The sequence below is a fragment of the Nerophis ophidion genome, linkage group LG06 (assembly GCF_033978795.1).
Source record: "Nerophis ophidion isolate RoL-2023_Sa linkage group LG06, RoL_Noph_v1.0, whole genome shotgun sequence".
NCBI classification, from domain to species: domain Eukaryota; kingdom Metazoa; phylum Chordata; class Actinopteri; order Syngnathiformes; family Syngnathidae; genus Nerophis; species Nerophis ophidion.
In genome coordinates this window covers 58,061,125-58,080,049 of record NC_084616.1, presented here as the reverse complement: position 1 = coordinate 58,080,049, position 18,925 = coordinate 58,061,125, and the positions used below count along the sequence as shown (strand labels likewise).

The 18,925-nt window shown below is 44.8% G+C and overlaps 2 protein-coding genes across 5 annotated transcripts in view; one reads left to right on the top strand and one right to left on the bottom strand.

Annotated features, from left to right (window-relative positions):
- plcg1 (phospholipase C, gamma 1) overlaps positions 1-2,508 on the top strand; it is a 41,084-nt gene extending 38,576 nt beyond the window's left edge. For both annotated transcript variants that reach the window (XM_061904400.1, XM_061904399.1), the window contains exons 32-33: positions 421-686; positions 748-2,508. In XM_061904400.1, the coding sequence (XP_061760384.1) occupies positions 421-686; positions 748-790 (309 nt within the window). In that variant the 3' untranslated portion in view covers positions 791-2,508. The remainder of the gene's footprint in view (positions 1-420; positions 687-747) is intronic.
- Positions 2,509-2,596: 88 nt separating this feature from the next.
- zhx3b (zinc fingers and homeoboxes 3b) lies at positions 2,597-18,648 on the bottom strand. 3 transcript variants are annotated; one of them, XM_061904403.1, is made up of 7 exons: positions 18,228-18,648; positions 10,266-11,172; positions 10,110-10,196; positions 8,491-10,032; positions 5,131-5,823; positions 3,433-3,676; positions 2,597-3,356 (listed from the first exon to the last, which is right to left on the bottom strand). In XM_061904403.1, exons 2-7 carry the CDS (start codon positions 11,004-11,006, stop codon positions 3,346-3,348), a joined length of 3,318 nt encoding a protein of 1,105 aa, XP_061760387.1. In that variant the 5' UTR covers positions 11,007-11,172; positions 18,228-18,648; the 3' UTR covers positions 2,597-3,345. The 3 variants fall into 3 exon arrangements, with proteins under 3 accessions (XP_061760387.1, XP_061760385.1, XP_061760386.1); XM_061904401.1 differs by having other exon boundaries at positions 3,433-3,682; positions 18,228-18,647; XM_061904402.1 differs by having other exon boundaries at positions 3,433-3,682; positions 10,266-11,159; positions 18,228-18,647.
- Between the last annotated feature and the right edge of the window lie 277 nt (positions 18,649-18,925).

The window sequence follows — 18,925 nt, the reverse complement described above, 5'->3', positions numbered from 1 at the left end:
CAAAAGTATAAGGTTGTAAATTATGATTTTTCCCTAAGTAATCGTTGTTGGCTTTCACAAAGTCTGCAGGATTTGCATTGTTGATGGTGATGAAGGGATCTGTTGTTCCCAGCGTTAAGTCACGCAATGACGTGTCTGGCTAGCTCATTATCTCTAAAAATGGCTCAGGAATGTCTGTCAGATTGATACTGTTTTGATGCTATCTATTCACTTGGAAACTTTGTAAGTATTTCGGTGATATACAGTATATGATAATAGCTTCAATACAGAGGCAACTTGTTTTTCCATTCTATTGGTACTTTAAGGGGAAACCCTGGTGTAACCCGCCTCTCGCTTAAGTCATCTGGGAAAAGCTCTGGCTCTCCTCTGACCCTGATGAGTAAAAGCAGTCAGACAACTTTTTTGCATCTTTCTACTCAGGAAGAAAATGGAGAAATCGTGTGCCCGTTCTCCATGACCTCGTCAAGCTCTGTTTCGGTCCAGACTGGACGTGAACGTTACGGGGATCACAGCTCAGTGTCGTCCACCTCCTCCAACATGTCCTCTGTGCCGCAATCACCGGCCCAGGCAGTCGCTGCTTACAGGGGCCGAGAGGGCTCCTTCGACTCTCGCTACCAGTTGCCTTTGGACGACTTTAGAGTGTCGCAGGAGCCGCTGCTGGACCACATGGACCCACAGAACAGAAGGTAGTGTGTGAGCGCCATGAAAAGCTCCAGACGAGACTCTTGTCCTTTGTCTCCACCTCAGGATGCTGCGGCGAACGAGAGTGGGTGGAGAGAATCGTGTCTAAGTCCAAACTACCACGGAGACACTTTAGTGTTGCACCTCCCTAACTACCCTCCAAATCCTCCTCAGTCGCCTCTGCCCGTACTTATGATGTCACTGACTGCTGGGAAGTTTCCAGGGAAACGTCCACCGCCGCTTTGGCCTAAGTTTCCGGCTTACCTCCCGCCACCTCCCTCGTGTCCGCCCAGCCTACTCAGCGCCTGAGAGGGAGGAACTTTGATGTCCGTACAGAAGAAGGAAGAGGAAGCTGGCTGCTACTCACAGGATGAAGAAATGTTGGATGAGGTGTTGTCCTCTTGTGTTCAAAATGTAAAATAGCAGCAGAAAAATGGACGCAAGCTGAGTGTACTGAAACGATTTCCTGATTCAGTTTGTTTGCTCAACTTAATTGGGTGTATATGAACATAATGTATTTATTCCTGCTGTGCTGTCGGCTAGAGGACAGCAGCTTCTCACCTGCTCTCAAAGAGCTCCTGTCTCCATGTTTTTAATTATTTAACATTCATATTGTCACCTTTCCAATTTCTTGATGTATATGTGTAAAACAAGAGGGCTCTCTGCGACTGTTTTTAATGTCTTTGCGCTTTGGAGGATATTATGCACCTCCTCCTGCATATTTAATGTTTTTTGTGGAAGGCATCAGGAGGAAGTCATAGCATTGACAACAGGCACACTCATACATCACTCTCAACACACACAGCCAGCCATTTGTTCTTCTTACATTCCCAAAAAAACACATTTTCTTTTTATAAACCAGTCTTACACATTCGAAAGTCACCATGTGTGCTCACAAAAGTATTGTGATGATGTTAGCAAGCCATATTGTCTTTATTTCAGTTCTTCACAGCCGGTTTAGTGTCATGAGTTTAATCCGTCAAATCTAATTTATCAGAAAACACTCCACTGTTTTTAATATGCTGTGTCAGCGAATATGTCACTGCTTTTTATTTTTTTATCACAAAGATACCATTTGAGGAAAAACATGCCATTTTAACTCCGCCACTTAAATGTAAAATGTTGCAGCTGCCATCATGTCCAGTGTTATTTCAGTGATGGAGATTGAAATGTATACGCATGGCTGCTGTCTTCATTTACTCACATTCCTCCTTTTCACATGTTTGTGGGTTGAGCGCAACTAGGTTGGATGTCAAGGTGCCTTCAGTGGGCCAAGATGAAGCTTGTATGTATAAAACTGTTTCAGAAAGTGTTTTCTATGTGATGTATTGATAATGTAAACTCAGTATTGTTGCTCAGTGTTGGACCACTGGGACACACCTAAGCCATACGCTATGAGGTGAGAGCAGGGGTTGTTAAAACTGAAAGACAGAAGTATGTGTTAGATTTTCTTGCCACCTGTCATGGTTTCTTGTTCATGCTGCATTATTGCTAAATGTCCATCTACATGGTACAGTTGCCCCTCTTTTGACTGATAAGGTCCCAACAATGCATGAATGACATTGCTTGACGCCCTCTTATTTTTTTTTTTTTTTTACAAGGGCAAACTGTATGATTGGTTCTTGCAGTGATGGATTTAAAGAGGTTAGAATCCAACAGGTGCATAGATGGCTGAGTAGGGTCCATACACGTCGGTTTTGTTTTCTCATGTTTCATAAACGCTGTCGCCTTTTCTGTAACGTGCCTAAACTATGGACAGAGAAGACCATTTTAATTTTGCCTTTCATAACATTCAAACCTGAGAAGTCAATAAAATACTTTATACAATTTTGTCTTATTTCATGTGCATGATCCTTTACTTGCTCTAATGTGAGGCATAGGGTGTAATGACTTTCTAGTAATGAGCTATGCGGCAAACAATTACATTCAGTTTATTCTGCAAATATCACCTGTAAAAATGATACATTAAACCTAAGTAGAGAACTCTGGAAAAGTTCTGTTCTTTTACTGTCAAAACATATGTAAGAAAGTTCCTTTAAAAATGTTCGACATCAAGAAGCACTTGAAGCTACGGCACAAAGACTCCACCTCCTAGTTAGACATAAATTGGTTTATGGGGAGGAAATGTCCCCCCCTAAAAAAGGAACTTTGCTCAAATATCCATCAGTGCTCTGTTTTTGTAAGATTCTAAGTGGCCCAACTTGCACGTTTCACATGTCAGTTGCCAGAGTCCAAAGTGAGTGAGTGCAAGATGATGTTTTTACTTTGAAGGCTTCAGGAAACACCCAGAAAACTACAGTGAATCAGCAGCGCCACACACTCCACAAGCCTTGTCTACAACTGTTGACCCCCTCGCCTCACAACTGATCGAAATCTGTGGAAGCTATGTATACTTTAGCCTTTTTTACTTCCATAAACACCATTTCTACTTGAACATTCTACACAGAACACAGCAGATGGCAGGATATTGGAAAGGGCATGAAGGAGGGGGGTGGGGGGGCTGAACAGGAAGTGAGGGGTGGGGCCAAAGGTTTTTGTGTCCAGCTCAAAAAGGGTGTGAGGTCACATCCACCTATCCTTTCAAGGGGGAAGGTACGGTTCCAAGGCCCATTCCCATCATCCTTTCTGCAGCTCCTCAAAAACCAAGTTATAGAAAAAGCCTCCTCAATCTGCTCCTGTAAGTGATTAAGATAGTAGAGACAGTTTTACGTTTCATGTCTTTTCATTTTCTTGCGTAAAAAGACACAGCACCTTTAGTAGGACGCTCAGTCATGCCCGTATCGCCCTCCTCAGCTTGGCTTGCGACGCCACACAGCGACTGCTCTATTTTCTCGTTCCTCCCTCCGCTTGGATGTGGCTCTAAGGGGGAGGAGCCTGCAGAAGATGGCGGCTGGGGCTTCACTGCTGAGGATGGCTCCCTTTCAGCCACAGAGGCTCTGGTGGCGAACCAGTGCCGCACCAGATCTGCCGTCAAGCCAGTAGCCTTGGCCAGTTCCTGTAACTGCAGCAAGGGAAAACTGCTGAGCTCAGCAATGAACATGCACTAAAGAACAAGAAGTAGTCATTGAAGCTCAGAATTCACAAATTACCCATTTTAAAGGCCTACTGAAACCCACTACTACCCACCACGCAGTCTGATAGTTTATATATCAATGATGAAATATTAACATTGCAACACATGCCAATACGGCCTTTTTAGTTTACTGAATTGCAATTTTAAATTTCCCGGGACTTTTTTCTTGAAAACGTCGCATAATGATGACGTGTACGCGTGACGTCACGGGCTGTTATGAATATGAGCGCTGCGCACACACACAGCTAAAAGTCTTCTGCTTTAACGGCATAATTACACAGTATTTTGGACATCTGTGTTGCTGAATCTTTTGCAATTTGTTCAATTAATATTGGAGAAGTCAAAGTAGAACAATGGAGTTGGGAAGCTTTAGCCTTTAGCCACACAAACACACGGTGATTCCTTGTTTAAAATTCACGGAGTTGAAACTTTACTATGGATCACAGCGGACATGGATCCCGACCACTTGTCAACCAGCAGGTTTCGGTGAGAAAATTGTGGTTAAAAAGTCACCACTTACCGGATATCAGCTGAGCTTGTGCCTCCCGTACAGCTGCCGTCGACTTCCCCGCGACACTGCGCGTCAACAACCGGCCGTGGACGTACATTTCCGACTATCAGGTACTGTTAAACTCACTAAAACACTAGCAACACAATAGAAAGATAAGGGATTTCCTAGAATTATCCTAGTAAATGTCTCTAAAAACATGAATCCGTCTCAATGCAACACGATTGCAATCGCGTTTTTTTTTTAATTCTAGTCCGTCGCTATCAATATCCTCAAACACGAATCTTTCATCCTCGCTCAAATTAATGGGGAAATTGTCGTTTTCTCGGTCCGAATAGCTGTTTTTGTTGGAGGCTCCCATTAAAATCAATGTGAATATATGAGGAGCCATCAACATGTGACGTTATCGTCTGCGATAGAGGCAGGGCTTTTCTCCAGTTTCGAACTTTATCGTGAATGTTCTCTACTACATCCTTACAGCAAACAAATGGTAATATCGCGAAATGATCAAGTATGACGCATAGAATGGACCTGCTATCCCCGTTTAAATAAGAAAATCTCATTTCAGTAGGCCTTTAAAGTCTACATTTGCGTGAGCTTCTACTACAAAAACTGGAAACTCAGCCTAAATATGGATTTGACACCTAATAAAGTACTATCTATCTATCTATCTACATTCAAATTTAATGACGACCATCATACAACAAATGTTTTTTATGTATTGAAAACGGAAGCCAGGCCACTGCACACTCATGAAAATGTCCTTGGCAGCTTAAAATATGTTGTTTTAGTCGTACTACAAGTAACCAATATTCTGTGCTAGTTCATTTAAAACACTGCTATCATGTTTGCGGTCTGTACTCTGTACCTGGCACTCCTCCTGGCTTCCTCTGCCATCAAGGTGGGACTGGAGGACGTGCACGTTCTCTTCCTGCAAGTCCTCCTGCAGGGCCATATTCTGGTAGGCGTCCAGCCACTTGAGCTGACTGTTCTTCTGCATGTAGCGACAGTCCCCAAACCAGCGCACCACGTCAGGGCGGGGCAGCCCTGTGCCCGAGAGGAGATCATCGTACTGAGCGGCGCTGGGCCATTGCGTCCGCGCATAGACTTGCTTGAGCAGGTGCAGCTGCTCTGCGGTTTTCTTGCCTCGCAGGACTGTGGGTTTGGGGGAGTGTGACGGTTTGGGGGCGAGGGTTGGCGCAAGGTTAACAGAGGTGCTGAGATTGGGGCAGTCCACCGCCTCACTCTCCGATTTACCGTTGGCCTCGGTCACCTTCAGCATCTTCAGGTTGATCTTAATGGGGTTGACTTTGAGTTCTCCAGAAGCATCGTCGTTTAGTCTCTCCTCCCCTTCAACTTCCACCTGCGCCTCCTCTTCAGTTCTTCTCAGCGCTCGCAGTGCTTCTTCTTTCCTTTTCTCAGCTGCTGCAGCTTTCTTCTTCCGCTCAGTGAACCAGTTATGGATCTCCCTCCGGGTCATCTTGGTCTCACCTCGCAGTCGGTCTACTTCTTCTGCTAAGGGCTCAGGTTCCAGGGCAAAGCTGGCCTCCAGCGCCTTTATCTGAACCAGACAACAAACAGTCACTCAGAGAGCAGAATGCGGTCTCAGTTCATGACAGATTTTAAAAGCAATCGAGTGCATTGAGATTTGAGTACACAAAGTTTTCATCTAAAAATTACGCGTGAGTGAATTGTTTTCCAAAGACATGCACCTGGGTATAGGTTGATTGGCAACACCAAATTGGCCCCAGTGTGTGAATGTGAGTGTGAATGTTGTCTGTCTATCTGTGTTGGCCCAGCGATTAGGTGGCGACTTGTCCAGGGTGTAATCCGCCTTCCGCCCGATTGTAGTTGAGATAGGCACCAGCGCCCCACGTGACCCCAAAGGGGATAAGCGGTAGAAAATGGATGGAATTGTTTTAAGTAGGGATGTTCCAATCTTAACTGAATTAAATTCAATTAAATCTTAACTGACTTAAATTCAGAGATCTGTTGTGTTCATTGATGTAAATTATGTTACAAAATGAGGGCAGGAAATGGAAAAGGGATAGGATAAAATAAGTTGGGCTTCTTCCTACTCCTTTTTGAACATGTTATAAAGACAAATGTAAATATGAAAACTATAGGATGTCACTTGTAGCTGCATACATGTTCAAAATGAATTCAAACCAAAACAAAAAGTAAATACTACAACATACAACTCTCTCATTTAGACCCTTTTGTTTTTCCCCTTAAAGGGGAACATTATCACCAGACATATGTAAGCGTCAATATATACCTTGATGTTTCAGAAAAAAAGACCATATGTTTTTTGAACCGATTTCCGAACTCTAAAAGGGTGAATTTGGCGATTTAAAAGCCTTTCAAATGTTCGCTGTCGGAGCAATGACCTTTCACCAGTGACGTTACAACAGGAAGCAATCCGCCATTTTCTCAAACACATTACACACACCAAGTCAAATCAGCTCTGTTATTTTCCGTTTTTTCGACTGTTTTTCGTACCTTGGAGACATCATGCCTCGTCGGTGTGTTGTCGGAGGGTGTAACAACACGATCAGGGACAGATTCAAGTTGACGTACGTGGAGTGTGCATCGATTAGCACGGCATGCTAATTGATGCTAACATGCTATTTAGGCTAGCTGTATGTACATATTGCATCGTTATGCCTCATTTGTAGCTATATTTGCATCCAGCCTTTCCCTCCACCCACATTTAATGCCAAACAAACACATACCAATCGACGGATTCAAGTTGCACCAGTGTCAAAAGATGCAAATGTCCCTCATTTGTTCTGCACATTTTACCGACGATTGCGATGCTACGAAAGAAATGTGTGGATATCCTGCGACACTCAAAGCAGATGCATTTCCAACGATAAAGTCAACGAAATCACAAAGGTGAGTTGTGTTAATGTTATTTATTGACTTATGTGCTAATCAGACATATTTGGTCACGGCATGACTGCCAGCTAATCGATGCTAACATGCTATTTAGGCTAGCTGTATGTACATTTGTAGCTATATTTGCATGCAGCCTTTACCTCCACTAACATTTAATGCCAAACAAACACTTACCAATCAACAGATTAAAGTTGCTCCAGTGGTCAAAAGATGCAATCATTGGTTAGAAGGCGATCGCCGAATAGCTTCAATAGCTATAGCTATTCACTCAATAGCTTCAGTTTCTTCTTCAATTTCGTTTTCGCTATCTGCCTCCACACTCCAATCATCCGTTTCAATACATGCGTAATCTGTTGAATTGCTTAAGCCGCTGAAATCTAAGTCTGAATCCGAGCTAATGTTGCTATATCTTTCTGTTCTATCCGCCATGTTTGTTTGTATTGGCGTCACGGAGTGGCGTCACAGGAAAATGGATTGGTGGATTTACAAATAGCGAAAATCAGGCACTTTAAAGCCTTTTTTCGGGATATTCCATGATGGGTAAAATTTCGAAAAATAAGATAAGCCACTGGGATATGATTTTTATTGGTTTTAACCCTTCTGAAATTGTGATAATGTTCCCCTTTAAAGTCCACCTGTGTCCAGTGACTGAGTTTGTTAAACATTCAACAAATACGACAAAAAATACAAATATTGATGTAATCACTCTAGTATTGAACAAATACTGACATTACCCTTGGTATTGACAACACCAATTTATGGATCGATTCACCCTCCTCCTACATGTGTATTATATAGATGGAATTTATGGGTGGATTTTGAGGAGCCTTTCCTTTCAAAGAGCCATTTTTTTCAAGAAAACAATCACTAGTATCACTTATACGATAAGATGTGACGCAGTAAAATATAATTATTCTGAAATATTGGCTATAATTGTATTTTTCTATTGTGTTTTGTAATGTAATGTAATGTACCACATATTTTATTGTATTTTTGTGAAATTCTATAACATGCATGCAAAGAACTCAGAAAACAATTCCCATTTGGCAACTCTATCCTGTAGCCACGCCCCCTTGGGCAAAATACTTCCTGTGTTGTGACCTCAGTTTAGACCTGTCTCATAAAAAATATATATATCACAGTTTGAATTTCACAAAGCAACAAGTGGCCATGTAAATGGGTACCAAAGAAAATCGGACAATGTGTTGATCCCTCTGCCTGTAAGTTCACACTGAGTGTATGTATGTACAATACCATTGAACGAAAAACTGTAAGGAAAGGAGACAATATACAATGATTTCATGTAAAAACAAGGTGTGGCACTCACCTGGTGGGGTTCTCTCTCCTTGTAACGGACAGCTGTGAAATCAGGAGAAGGTGATCTGGGTAGCCTGCGTGAGGGAGTGGTGGGAGAGGTGGGAGTATGTGCTGATGAGGTCGGGCTCAGAGGAGCAGAACTTTGCTGGGGTGTTTTTGCACCATTGCTGCTGGTTTCAGATAGATCCATAGGGCTGGGGCTGTCTGTGTCTCCGCCCCCTGACACGCCGCTCCCTGCTGATGACTTGTTGGGAGCACCTGTGCCGGAGCGCGGGCCTTTAAGGTTGCGAAGGTGGTAGCGTCGATCACTGAACCACTTGCGTACTTCTCGCACAGTGAGCCCGGTCAAAGAGATGAGGCGCTCCACCTCCTCCTGGTCCGGGTACTGGTTGCAGAGGAAACTATCCTTGAGAGTGTTGAGCTGCTCCTGAGACTTCTTGCCCTTGAAAAAAGTGGGATCCAGGAATGCGTTGATGCTGCGGGAGCTCAGGGAGCTGCCGGAGGCGCCCACCGCTGGAGATGGCGAGGAGGATTTGGAAGAAGGGGAGGAGGCCTCACCCATTTTGAAGGAGTCACCGAGGTCCACATCATCGGCTCTTGTGCTTGAGGCGTCATATTTATTACCCTTTACATCTTTGCTCTTCAGTCCATTGTTGTCTGTTGTGTTGCTGCCATTTAAAGGCCTGCTGTCTGTCAGCTTTTTGCCATCTTTATTTTCGCTCTGCACGACGCCTGTATTGGTAGTTTTGATGACATTGGGGTTCTTAGCAACAGTGCTTCCACGAGCAGAAGTGGCATGGCTGCTTGTGTTACTATTGCTCCTGCCATTAGCACTTTCGTGTTTCGTGCTGACGTCGCTCACCTTTGCATTGCCGAGATTATTGCTACCCAGAGTGAGGTTGATAATGCTGGCTTGGCTGCTGCTACTAATGACGCTGCTAGCAACCCCTCCCCCACTCTTGATACTTTTACTGCTGCTAATGACATTGCTCCCTGTACTGCTGCTGGCCACCGCCCCCACAATCATGGTTGTGCCCTTGTCGGCTACTAGGGCTGCAGCAGGTCGGGCCTGCATCATGGGCCGGGCTGCTGCCTGGGGCTTGGGTGTGACAGCCAGTGCCACAGGGGCGCTATTGACCTGAATGCCATTAGCTACCACGGGCTGTGCGACGATTACTCCCCCTTGGCTAACAAGGGAGCCCTGCAGAATTTGAGGAATCCCAGTGGCCCCCAGGAACGTGATTGTGGGATGAGTGGGACCTGGGCGACTCTGCGACTGATTCTGTGTGCTGCTGGATGCAGTATGGATGATGGTGTTGAACATCTTCCTCCTGGCCTCCTCAATCTCCTCAGGGGACCAGCTGATCCCTTGTTTGAGTCTCTGCGCTGTGAACCAGATCTTGATTTGCTCCTCCGGGAACTTTGTGACCACAGTCAGGTAGCAAAGTTCTGCCTTTGTTGGATATGGGAATTTACCAAAAGAGGTCTTCAAAAACGAGGAGGAGTCCATTGAGGCATTGTAGGTGGGGATGCTGCTCAGAGGAATCATCACCTGGATAGGAACAAGATGTTTAAAGAGACTGTGATACCTGTTGAACTTTAAACAAAGCTAAAAACAACTATAATTACCTTAGGGAGATTTTTGGAAGATGAGGCATCTGAGAAAGTTGTGATGGGTGAAGACTGATGCAGGCTTTTGTTCTGAACTGAAACGACCTACAAAATATTTTTCGCAAACAATTAAGTTGAACATTGAAAAGGACCGTAAGACAAAGTGCAGTTTACCTGTGTGATGGGGCTTTTGAGCACAGGTAACGCTCCAGAGCCGTTGACTATCTGGATTGCTGAAGGTAGCGTGACCTTAGTGGTTCCATTGTGGATGATAGTGGGTACATGGGCCACCTGAGCCACTGCAACGGAATTCTCTTTCCTCTCAGGTTCCTTAGGGCTGGAGATGGAGTGTGGGTCAGAGGAAGGATCGTCAGAAACGGCGTGGGACATTACTATTCGTTTAAGCTCCGATTTGCCTTTTAGCATCCTCATGATTGGGGTTTTGGTGAAGGTAATTTCATTATCCTTCCCCTCGTCAGTCCCAGTTACTATAGTCTGTTCTACTACTACCCTCTTGTCCCTCTTTCTCAGCTGCAGAGGGCTGTTAAATGTGCTTGGGTGAATCCTGGCATTATGCAGAGCTAGGCCCTCAAATTTAAGCGCAGAAAACCCACAGTTCACACAGAGGAAACTCGGGTCCGAACGGAATTCTGGGTGCCCAGCGTACACATGGTCCAAGAACAAATTAAGGTCATAGGTTTCAAAGTTGCAAGGCTTGCAAATATAGGTTCCCATGTCATCAAAGACAGTGTCAGCTGCCTCTGTCTTAGGAAAGTCTGCAGGGCTATGTGTGCCCCTTCCAGAAATCGCTGTTTGCCGCTGAAGAACAGGAATGTCCGGTTCAGCATCCTCTGATCGGTGTATGATCTTGCTGGGGATCATACAAGGTATAGTGGACTTCCTTTTGCTGGCCATAGTGTGGCCACACAGCGGGGAGGGGTGCTCTAATGGCTGCAAGTGGGGTGTGATTGGGAGGATGGGCCGCTGCTAGTAGCCTATTGAACCAGGCGTGGAGGGAGGAAGAGCGCACAGCATGTCCGTAGGTCAACTTGTAGCTCTCATGGCAGCCTGGAAAACAAAACTGGAGATGACGAAAACATTCATCAGTTACAATTATAAGCTAAAAATACACCAATAAGTTGCTCAATTGGCTTGGTTGGTTTCATGATTTGCCAAGTTTAATTATAAACACAAAAGAAAGATATTGGCAACCAGTTTCCCTTTGTTCCAGGGCCTTACTGAAACCTACGGAACCCCCAAATATGATTGAGAAAAGGCTTCTTTACACCATAAGGCTGATTAAGGAGAATTAGTCTAGCCCACTGCTTCTTCACTTCTTAAATAACTGAAGGCTTTTTGGGAGTGCTCCTGTCTTACCCCCTTATTTCCCCCCTCCCCCACGTCGCTATGTCTCACTTCCCCTCCTTCATGACACACCCCCTCACAAAAAAGGGTATTTGAAAAAAAAAAAAAAAAGCTTGTGTAGCTTGAACACCTTCACAAATATTGTGACACAAACTAGTTGAGAACATCCATCAGTTTATATGTGGTTTATAGATAGAAATAGACAAACCAATCAAAGTCTTATCAGTAGGAATATTAGAACATTTTACAGTATTTCACCTCCGTACCCGGCGTATCCATACAAATGACGAAGCTTCCTGTGTGAGAGGTTCACCACTACTCCCTCCCTCCCCCAGATGGAGAAGGGAATGATGAAGCATTGAAAGATGGCTCTGGGGCAACTGTTTCACGGCCGCTCTGCACAGACATGATGCCTCATGCACAGAAAGGCCAAACCTTGCAAATGCTTAATGGCTCTCGAGTTTAACAGGTATATCCAAAAGCCTCTCAAAGTCCCGCCCCTTCTAACACAAGATGCAGTGGTATGCCATATCAAAATGTCTGCCAAGTCAGAAAGTTGCTCTTCGCTAAGCACCGGCAAAGGCTCACTTTCTGGTGCTGACAGACACAGTTGAGGGAAGTTAGAAATGTTAATCAAACCTCACTCATCATGGGTGCTACACTCTTAAACATTATCTATTGCTCTCTTTTCTCATGAAAATTATGATAACTTGGGTTATAATTTGTGCCACTTTTGTTGACGTCAGAAAAAAAACATCAACGGTGTGCGTAAATTCTTAGAAGCTAAAAAGTTTCTCTTTTACATGTCTTTATCTGTAAAAGTAGCATACTAAAGAACGTGAAGGGTTAACACGCAAACGATCCGCGACAGTCGAAGGAACGTGATGCCCCTCGTTCCTTTGTGCACCCCCCTCCAACCCCACCCCGAGTTACTGCCCTGGGCTCTGGCTATGGTGCACCCCTCCTACTCTTCTGCCATTCAGTTCTGCATCAGAGGGCACCATGCTGCCAAGGCAGAGCGATCACATGAACGATACAAAGGCTTATGGGTGGACAGTCTCAGCCATCCATTACGTGGTTGAGTTGGGTGTGACAAGCGTGAGCTAACGGGAGAGGACGGCGGGGGATGGGAGGCCACTTTAGGGCGAGTAGGGGTGTTAACTGTCGTGGAGGAAGCGCGGAGGTGTTTCTCACAGGAATTTTTCCTTCCCGATACCCCCCTCCAACCGCAGCACCCTGCCCACCCCCGCTCTTCAACGCCCCCTTTTTGCTCCAAACTACAATCGTGCCGCCCCCTTCCTTGCTCGCTCAGCCTGGAATGTTCTAACCCAAGAAGCTTCTCAGCCAGTGGACATAGGCTAAAGTTCGGCCTCGGCAACTGTGTAGATGCTTTTAACATCGTCATGCAACTGACATGAATGAAAACACAAAATATGACAGTAAAGAATTGAACAGCCGTGTCTCATATTCCACACCAGTGAATCTGCAAATGTGTGCCTAAAAGATCTGGCCTGAAGGTCTCATTCAGGTGAGGGTGCAAACAAAGCACAATGCAGGCCACACTATCAACAACACTCTAAGGCCGTTTGTTGACTCGTCGGTATGAAAGCTATGGCTTAAAATTGGATGTCAATTAGTGGTGATGCAGCTTGTCTCAGCATTTGCATGTGTGGGTTTCCTGTGAGAGACAGAGGCGGGACGAGCGAGGGCGCATATATGCTTACGTTAGTGTGTGCATGTGGTGTGCGGGGGTGGCTGCCTGCATGCCTGTGTGTGAGGCTTGTTTACGGCGGTAGCGAGGTGGCTCGTTTTCTTGGGTGTGATAGTCAAAGAAGATACAAACACAAATGTTGTTTTGTCTTGCTCTTTCATAACCTGTATTATCTACGCCTGGTCAGTGGCTCTGCACAAGGTAACCTCCTTTCACTCCCCGGCCTGACTTTTGTGACGGCCTTGAGTGAATCCTGCGCCGAGTATAGGGCAATGATAGCAGACGCTCACGCGCACACATACATACAGGAGAGCTCGGACCCTGCAAACTTAGCTGCATAGCACAGCATGGCAGAGTGAGTGCTATGTTCGAACAAAAACATCCATCACCAAGCAGCGGACACGCTTGATGACACTGTTTGGCTTCTTGTTTACTCAGTTTCATGCTTCCTTGCTTTTTACGTCACTCATACTCACCTCCCACCCCCTCACCCATTCTGCTTCCCCTCCCTCCCCACAGTTCTCCCCCCCGCAGCATGTTTATTCGAGGGAGACAGGTCGGCAGCGCCACTGGTGTGTTACAGTCCCCATAGCAACCACCTCCTACCCCTTAACCCCACCACCACAGCCACCACCCACCAACACATTGCGCACGCACACACACACAAACACACACACACACACACACACACACGACAGACATCCAATCACTGGATTGAGAGCTGTTTGTTTGTTGGCAGTATTTGGAGTGGCCCTGCCTTGCTTCTATTTTAGAACGTCACTCAGACGTTTCCCTGCTAGGTGTAGTCTCCAAAGAAAGTTATTGGACAGAGATGATGCCGGCTCTTCCTGTTGACTCACCGTCTAAGTGCTCTTCCTGATATGTGCCCGGGTTACTGCCCTGTTCCTGCTCTTCGTTGCTCAGGGTTTGTCCTGCAGCTACCTAGGCCCCGCAGGTATGGTGTCAAAACCCATGTGCAACATCTCAGAGATGGTAAATGATGAACCTTTAGGTGCGAGTAAATGAACTATCTGTAACCATTCACTTCAACTCAGCCAAACATCTTCTTTGATCGCCCATGCCTCGGACTCAATACAAAGAACACTTCAATGACCATTTTCTGCAGGGTCAGCTCATCCTCGAGGCAACTCTTAGGTCAGAGAGCAGATGGCGGCGTGGGTAGTGAAGGCCTGCATTGCTGTGGCCTCTGCTGGGACAAGCAGAACTGGGCTGCTGAATAGAGAGAGAGAGTGAGAGAGAGAGAGGGAAAAAATGGCGGAGCATCGTGCTCTGTTCTGTCCAGCCTAAAATGGCTGACATCACAAGCTGTTAACCAGCCGAGCACACAGTGCAAAGCCGAGGCGTTTGCTGACCCAAACATACTATGGCTGCATGGGGGAGTGGGATCAGTGTGCTCTTGGAAATATTATTGGCAAGGAGTATGTCAACTTGGTAGATCCATCAAGCAATAAATCAATGTTTATTTATATAGCCCTAATTCACAAGTGTCTCAAAGGGCTTCACAAACCACAACGACATCTTCGGTAGAGCCCACATAAGGGCAAGGAAAAACTCACCCCAGTGGGACGGGGGGGGTTGCCCAACTAATATTTACATTTTAGAAACAAGTCACTGCAGCACATGGGACGCCATGTTTGACATTCAGACCCCCCCATTCAGATCCATGCGAACAAATAATCATAATGATTATGAAGGAGGTACCGAGGCCTTCAGTGAAGACAAATACAATTAACAAATTAATGTGCAAAGGCAATTCAAGAATCTTCTCTCCAAGAGAGTGAACATCGGCTTACAGCAGCACAAGGAACAAACACTGCAAGCTTGAAGCGCATTAGGTCGACCAAACTTTTGTCTCTTTCTGCCTTCATAACAGAACAACTTGACCTAGTCTACTAGTACAGTGTTTCTAAACCACTGTGCCACAGCACACTAGTGTGCCGTGAGATACAGTCTGGTGTGCCGTGGGAGATTATCTAAATTCACCTACTTGGGTTAAAAATATTTTTTGCAAACCAGTAATTATAGTCTGCAAATGATGTGTTGTTGTTGAGTGTCGGTCCTGTCTAGAGCTACGCAGTGTAACCGTGTAAAACTCTTCCATCTCAGTAGGTGGCAGCCGGTAGCTAATTGCTTTTGTAGATGTCGGAAACAGCGGGAGGGATGGTGCAGGTAAAAATATGTCTAATGCTTAAACCAAAAATAAACAAAAGGTGAGTGCCCCCAAGAGAAAAAAATTGACGCTTAGGGAAGGCTATCCAGAACGAAACTAAAACTGAACTGGCTACAAAGTAAACAAAAACAGAATGCTGGACGACAGCAAAGACTTACTGCGGAGCAAAGATGGCGTCCACAATGTACATCCAAACATGACATGACAATCAACAATGTCCCCACAATGAAGGATAAAAACAACTTAAATATTCTTGATTGCTAAAACAAAGTAGATGCAGGAAATATCGCTCAAAGCAAGACATGAAGCTGTCACAGGAAAATATATAAAAAAAGAGGAAAAGCCACCAAAATAGGAGCGCAAGACAAGAACTAAAACACTACACACAGGATAACAGCGAAAAATTCATACGGCGTGATGTGACTTTGAGACAAAGGCTATAGTAATGCATGCTTGGTTATGGTTTAAAGTCATATCCAACCATTGCGACAACGACTTTTTACTGTCAACTGAGTTTTGTTTTTTTAGTGATTTCTGCTGGTGGTGTGCCTCTGGATTTTTTCAACACAGAAAATGTGCCTTGGCTCAAAAAAGGTTGAAAAACACTGTACTAGTAAACACAGAGATAGACCTGGCTGGATTACATGCAGGTCTGTGATATCTTAACCCCCCCATAAGAGTCTCACACGTACATTCATAACACTGCCTGCCTGAGTTTTTTACCAGGCTGACATGCAAACTAAATATTACCGTATTTCCTTGAATTGCAGCAAGGCATATAGAATGCGCCTGCCTGGAATTACTACCGGGTCAAATTCGTGACGTCACGAGTGACACTTCCCCTGTCATCATTTTCAAAATGAAGGAGGCTGATTTCAATACCGGTAATCTGAAATCGCATAAAGGGAAGAAGATTAAAGGTCTACTGAAACCCACTACTACCGACCACGCAGTCTGATAGTTTATACATCAATGATGAAATATTAACATTGCAACACATGCCAATACGGCCTTTTTAGTTTACTAAATTGCATTTTTAAATTTCCCGAGAGTTTCGTCTTGAAAACGTTGTGTAATGATGACGTGTGCGCAAGACGTCACAGGTTTTTAGGAAGTATGAGCGCTGCACACACACACAGCTAAAAGTAGTCTGCTTTAACGGCATAATTACACAGTATTTTGGAGATCTGTGTTGCTGTATCTTTTGCAATTTGTTCAATTAATATTGGAAAAGTCAAAGTAGAAAGACTGAGTTGGGAACCTTTAGCCGTTAGCCACACAAACACACGGTGATTCCATGAATTGATTAACGTGGACCCCGACTTAAACAAGTTGAAAAACTTATTCGGGTGTTACCATTTAGTGGTCAATTGTACGGAATATGTACTGAACTGTGCAATCTATTAATAAAAGTATAAATCAATCAATCAATGTTTAAAATTCCCGGAGGTGAAACTTTACTATGGATCAGAGCGCGGTCAAGCGAACATTAACGACCGAATGTCAACCAGCAGGTTTCGGTGAGAAAATTGTGGTTAAAAAGTCGGTTCTTATCGGGGAAAAGCTGAGCTTGCCCCGTCCATAGGTGCCGTTGACTCCCCTGAGACATTGGTGTCAAGACACCCGTGGACACACCCCTTCAACTATCAGGTAATATTAAACTCACTAAAACACTATCAACACAATAGAAAGATAAGGGATTTCCCAGAATGATCCTACTAAATGTGTCTAAAAACATCGGAATCTTAACTTTTTTTTTTTTTTTTTCCCTAGTCCGTCGCTATCAATATCCTCAAACACAAATCTTTCATCCTTGCTCAAATTAATGGGGAAATTTTCGTTTTCTCGGTCCGAATAGCACTTTTTGTTGGAGGCTCCCATTAAAATCAATGTGAATATGTGAGGAGCCCCCACACTTGTGACGTCATCGTCTGCCACTTCCGGTAGGGGCAGGGCTTTTCTCTTAACACCTAAAGTTGCGAACTTTATCATCGACGTTCTCTACTAAATCCTTTCAGCAAAAATATGGCAATATCGCGAAATGATCAAGTATGACACATAGAATGGACCTGCTATCCCCGTTAAAATAAGAAAATCTCATTTCAGTAAGCCTTTAAGAGCTATTCAGTAGGATTTAAGGTCCAAGCTTACACCACACTCAAATTCTTACTGCATGCCTTTGGTAAGTGCCGGAGTGAGAAAAGGTTTTAAAATAATTAGCGCATGCTTACTTTTATCGCATGCCTTTGGTAAGCGCAGGAGTGAGAAGAGGTTTTAAATTAATTAGCGTCCCGGCTGCAATTCGAGGATATACGGTAACTATTATTAATTACATTATGGTTTCTTAGTTAAAATTCATAATTAATTTAATCAAAACTTGCAATATTTAAAAGTGCAATTACTGAATGGTTGGCAGAACAATTGTGTTTGAAAGCATTCACCCATGTTTGAGTGTTTCAATTCAATGTGCACTGTACGAATAATAGTATATAAAAAGTAGCATGTGTTAGTAAAAAAAAAAAAAAAGCTGAGTAGGAAACGTCATAGCCAGCCTGCGCGCAGCTGCGTCAAACATTTGCCTGAACGATGCGTGTTCATCTCCGACTCAAGTTAGGCAGGCGGAGTGAGTCCCACAACTTGGTGGGTTTGACAATAAAACGAAAAGCTGAGGAAAGACAAACACCCCTCAGTTCCTAGAACAACCCTCTCGCTCTCCCTCTCTCTCTCTCCCTCTCAGTCGACTGTCGCCATTTTAAGCAGGCGATGTGCAGCTGGCCGTAGCCCGCGAAGGTGGACGCTCCGCCGCGGCTAAGTTCGGCGAAGGTAAACCGGCCTTTTGTGCTGGCGGAGACCAGGAAGCGACACTCACCTCGCCGCGGTGGGAACACACGCACGCAAAAGTTTTCAACCACAGGAGCTCAGCGGAACCAGTAATTGACGGGAGGTCTGCGCCTCATTGATGGTAACTTCAAGGTGGAAGCTGCTCGGTCCATCGGCCGGTGGCAAGACGCTGGAACCCGGCTGCTGGCGACCGCGACCACCCCTTTCGGCTCGAGCTTGTTTATTTCGAGTGGTTCCAGTGTGAAAGCAGCCAGCGAAGGGGAGGAAAACACGGCGGACGTAGCGAGGGAAGAGACGGACACGTGATGCCTACGTCACTGACGGTGGAGTTGGCGTGAGAGCGAAGAGCTCGACTACACAAGAGCAGCCGCCATGGCTTTGTCCCCGAACACCGGGGGGTGGGGGTCAAACTTTCTGCTGCATCTTAACGGCACATGGCCCTGCTTTTACGCCATTTACACACCTGTCTCCCCCAGGTGACAGCTCTTAAAGAGACAGGCGCTCACAAATAGCTGCATGTTCCCCAAACAACCCCACTGCTCATCAGCAAATGCTTAAATCGACACACACAAAAAAAAACATTAATTTATTTCAGATTAATTTTACCTAGAATTTATTTAGTGTTAATGGCTTTGAAATCTATTCTGGATTTACTTACTCATTCATTCAAGGTCATTACAGTACATTATTTTAGTAATTCATTGTCTATAATACAGTATTTCATTT

Coding starts and splice junctions, on each gene's coding strand:
- zhx3b (XM_061904401.1), bottom strand. CDS start 11,006: ATGGCCAGCAAAAGGAAGTCCACTATACCTTGTATGATCCCCAGCAAG. Junction 10,197..10,265: donor TCAAAAGCCCCATCACACAG/GTAAACTGCACT, acceptor AATATTTTGTAG/GTCGTTTCAGTTCAGAACAA. Junction 10,033..10,109: donor CTTCCAAAAATCTCCCTAAG/GTAATTATAGTT, acceptor GTTCCTATCCAG/GTGATGATTCCTCTGAGCAG.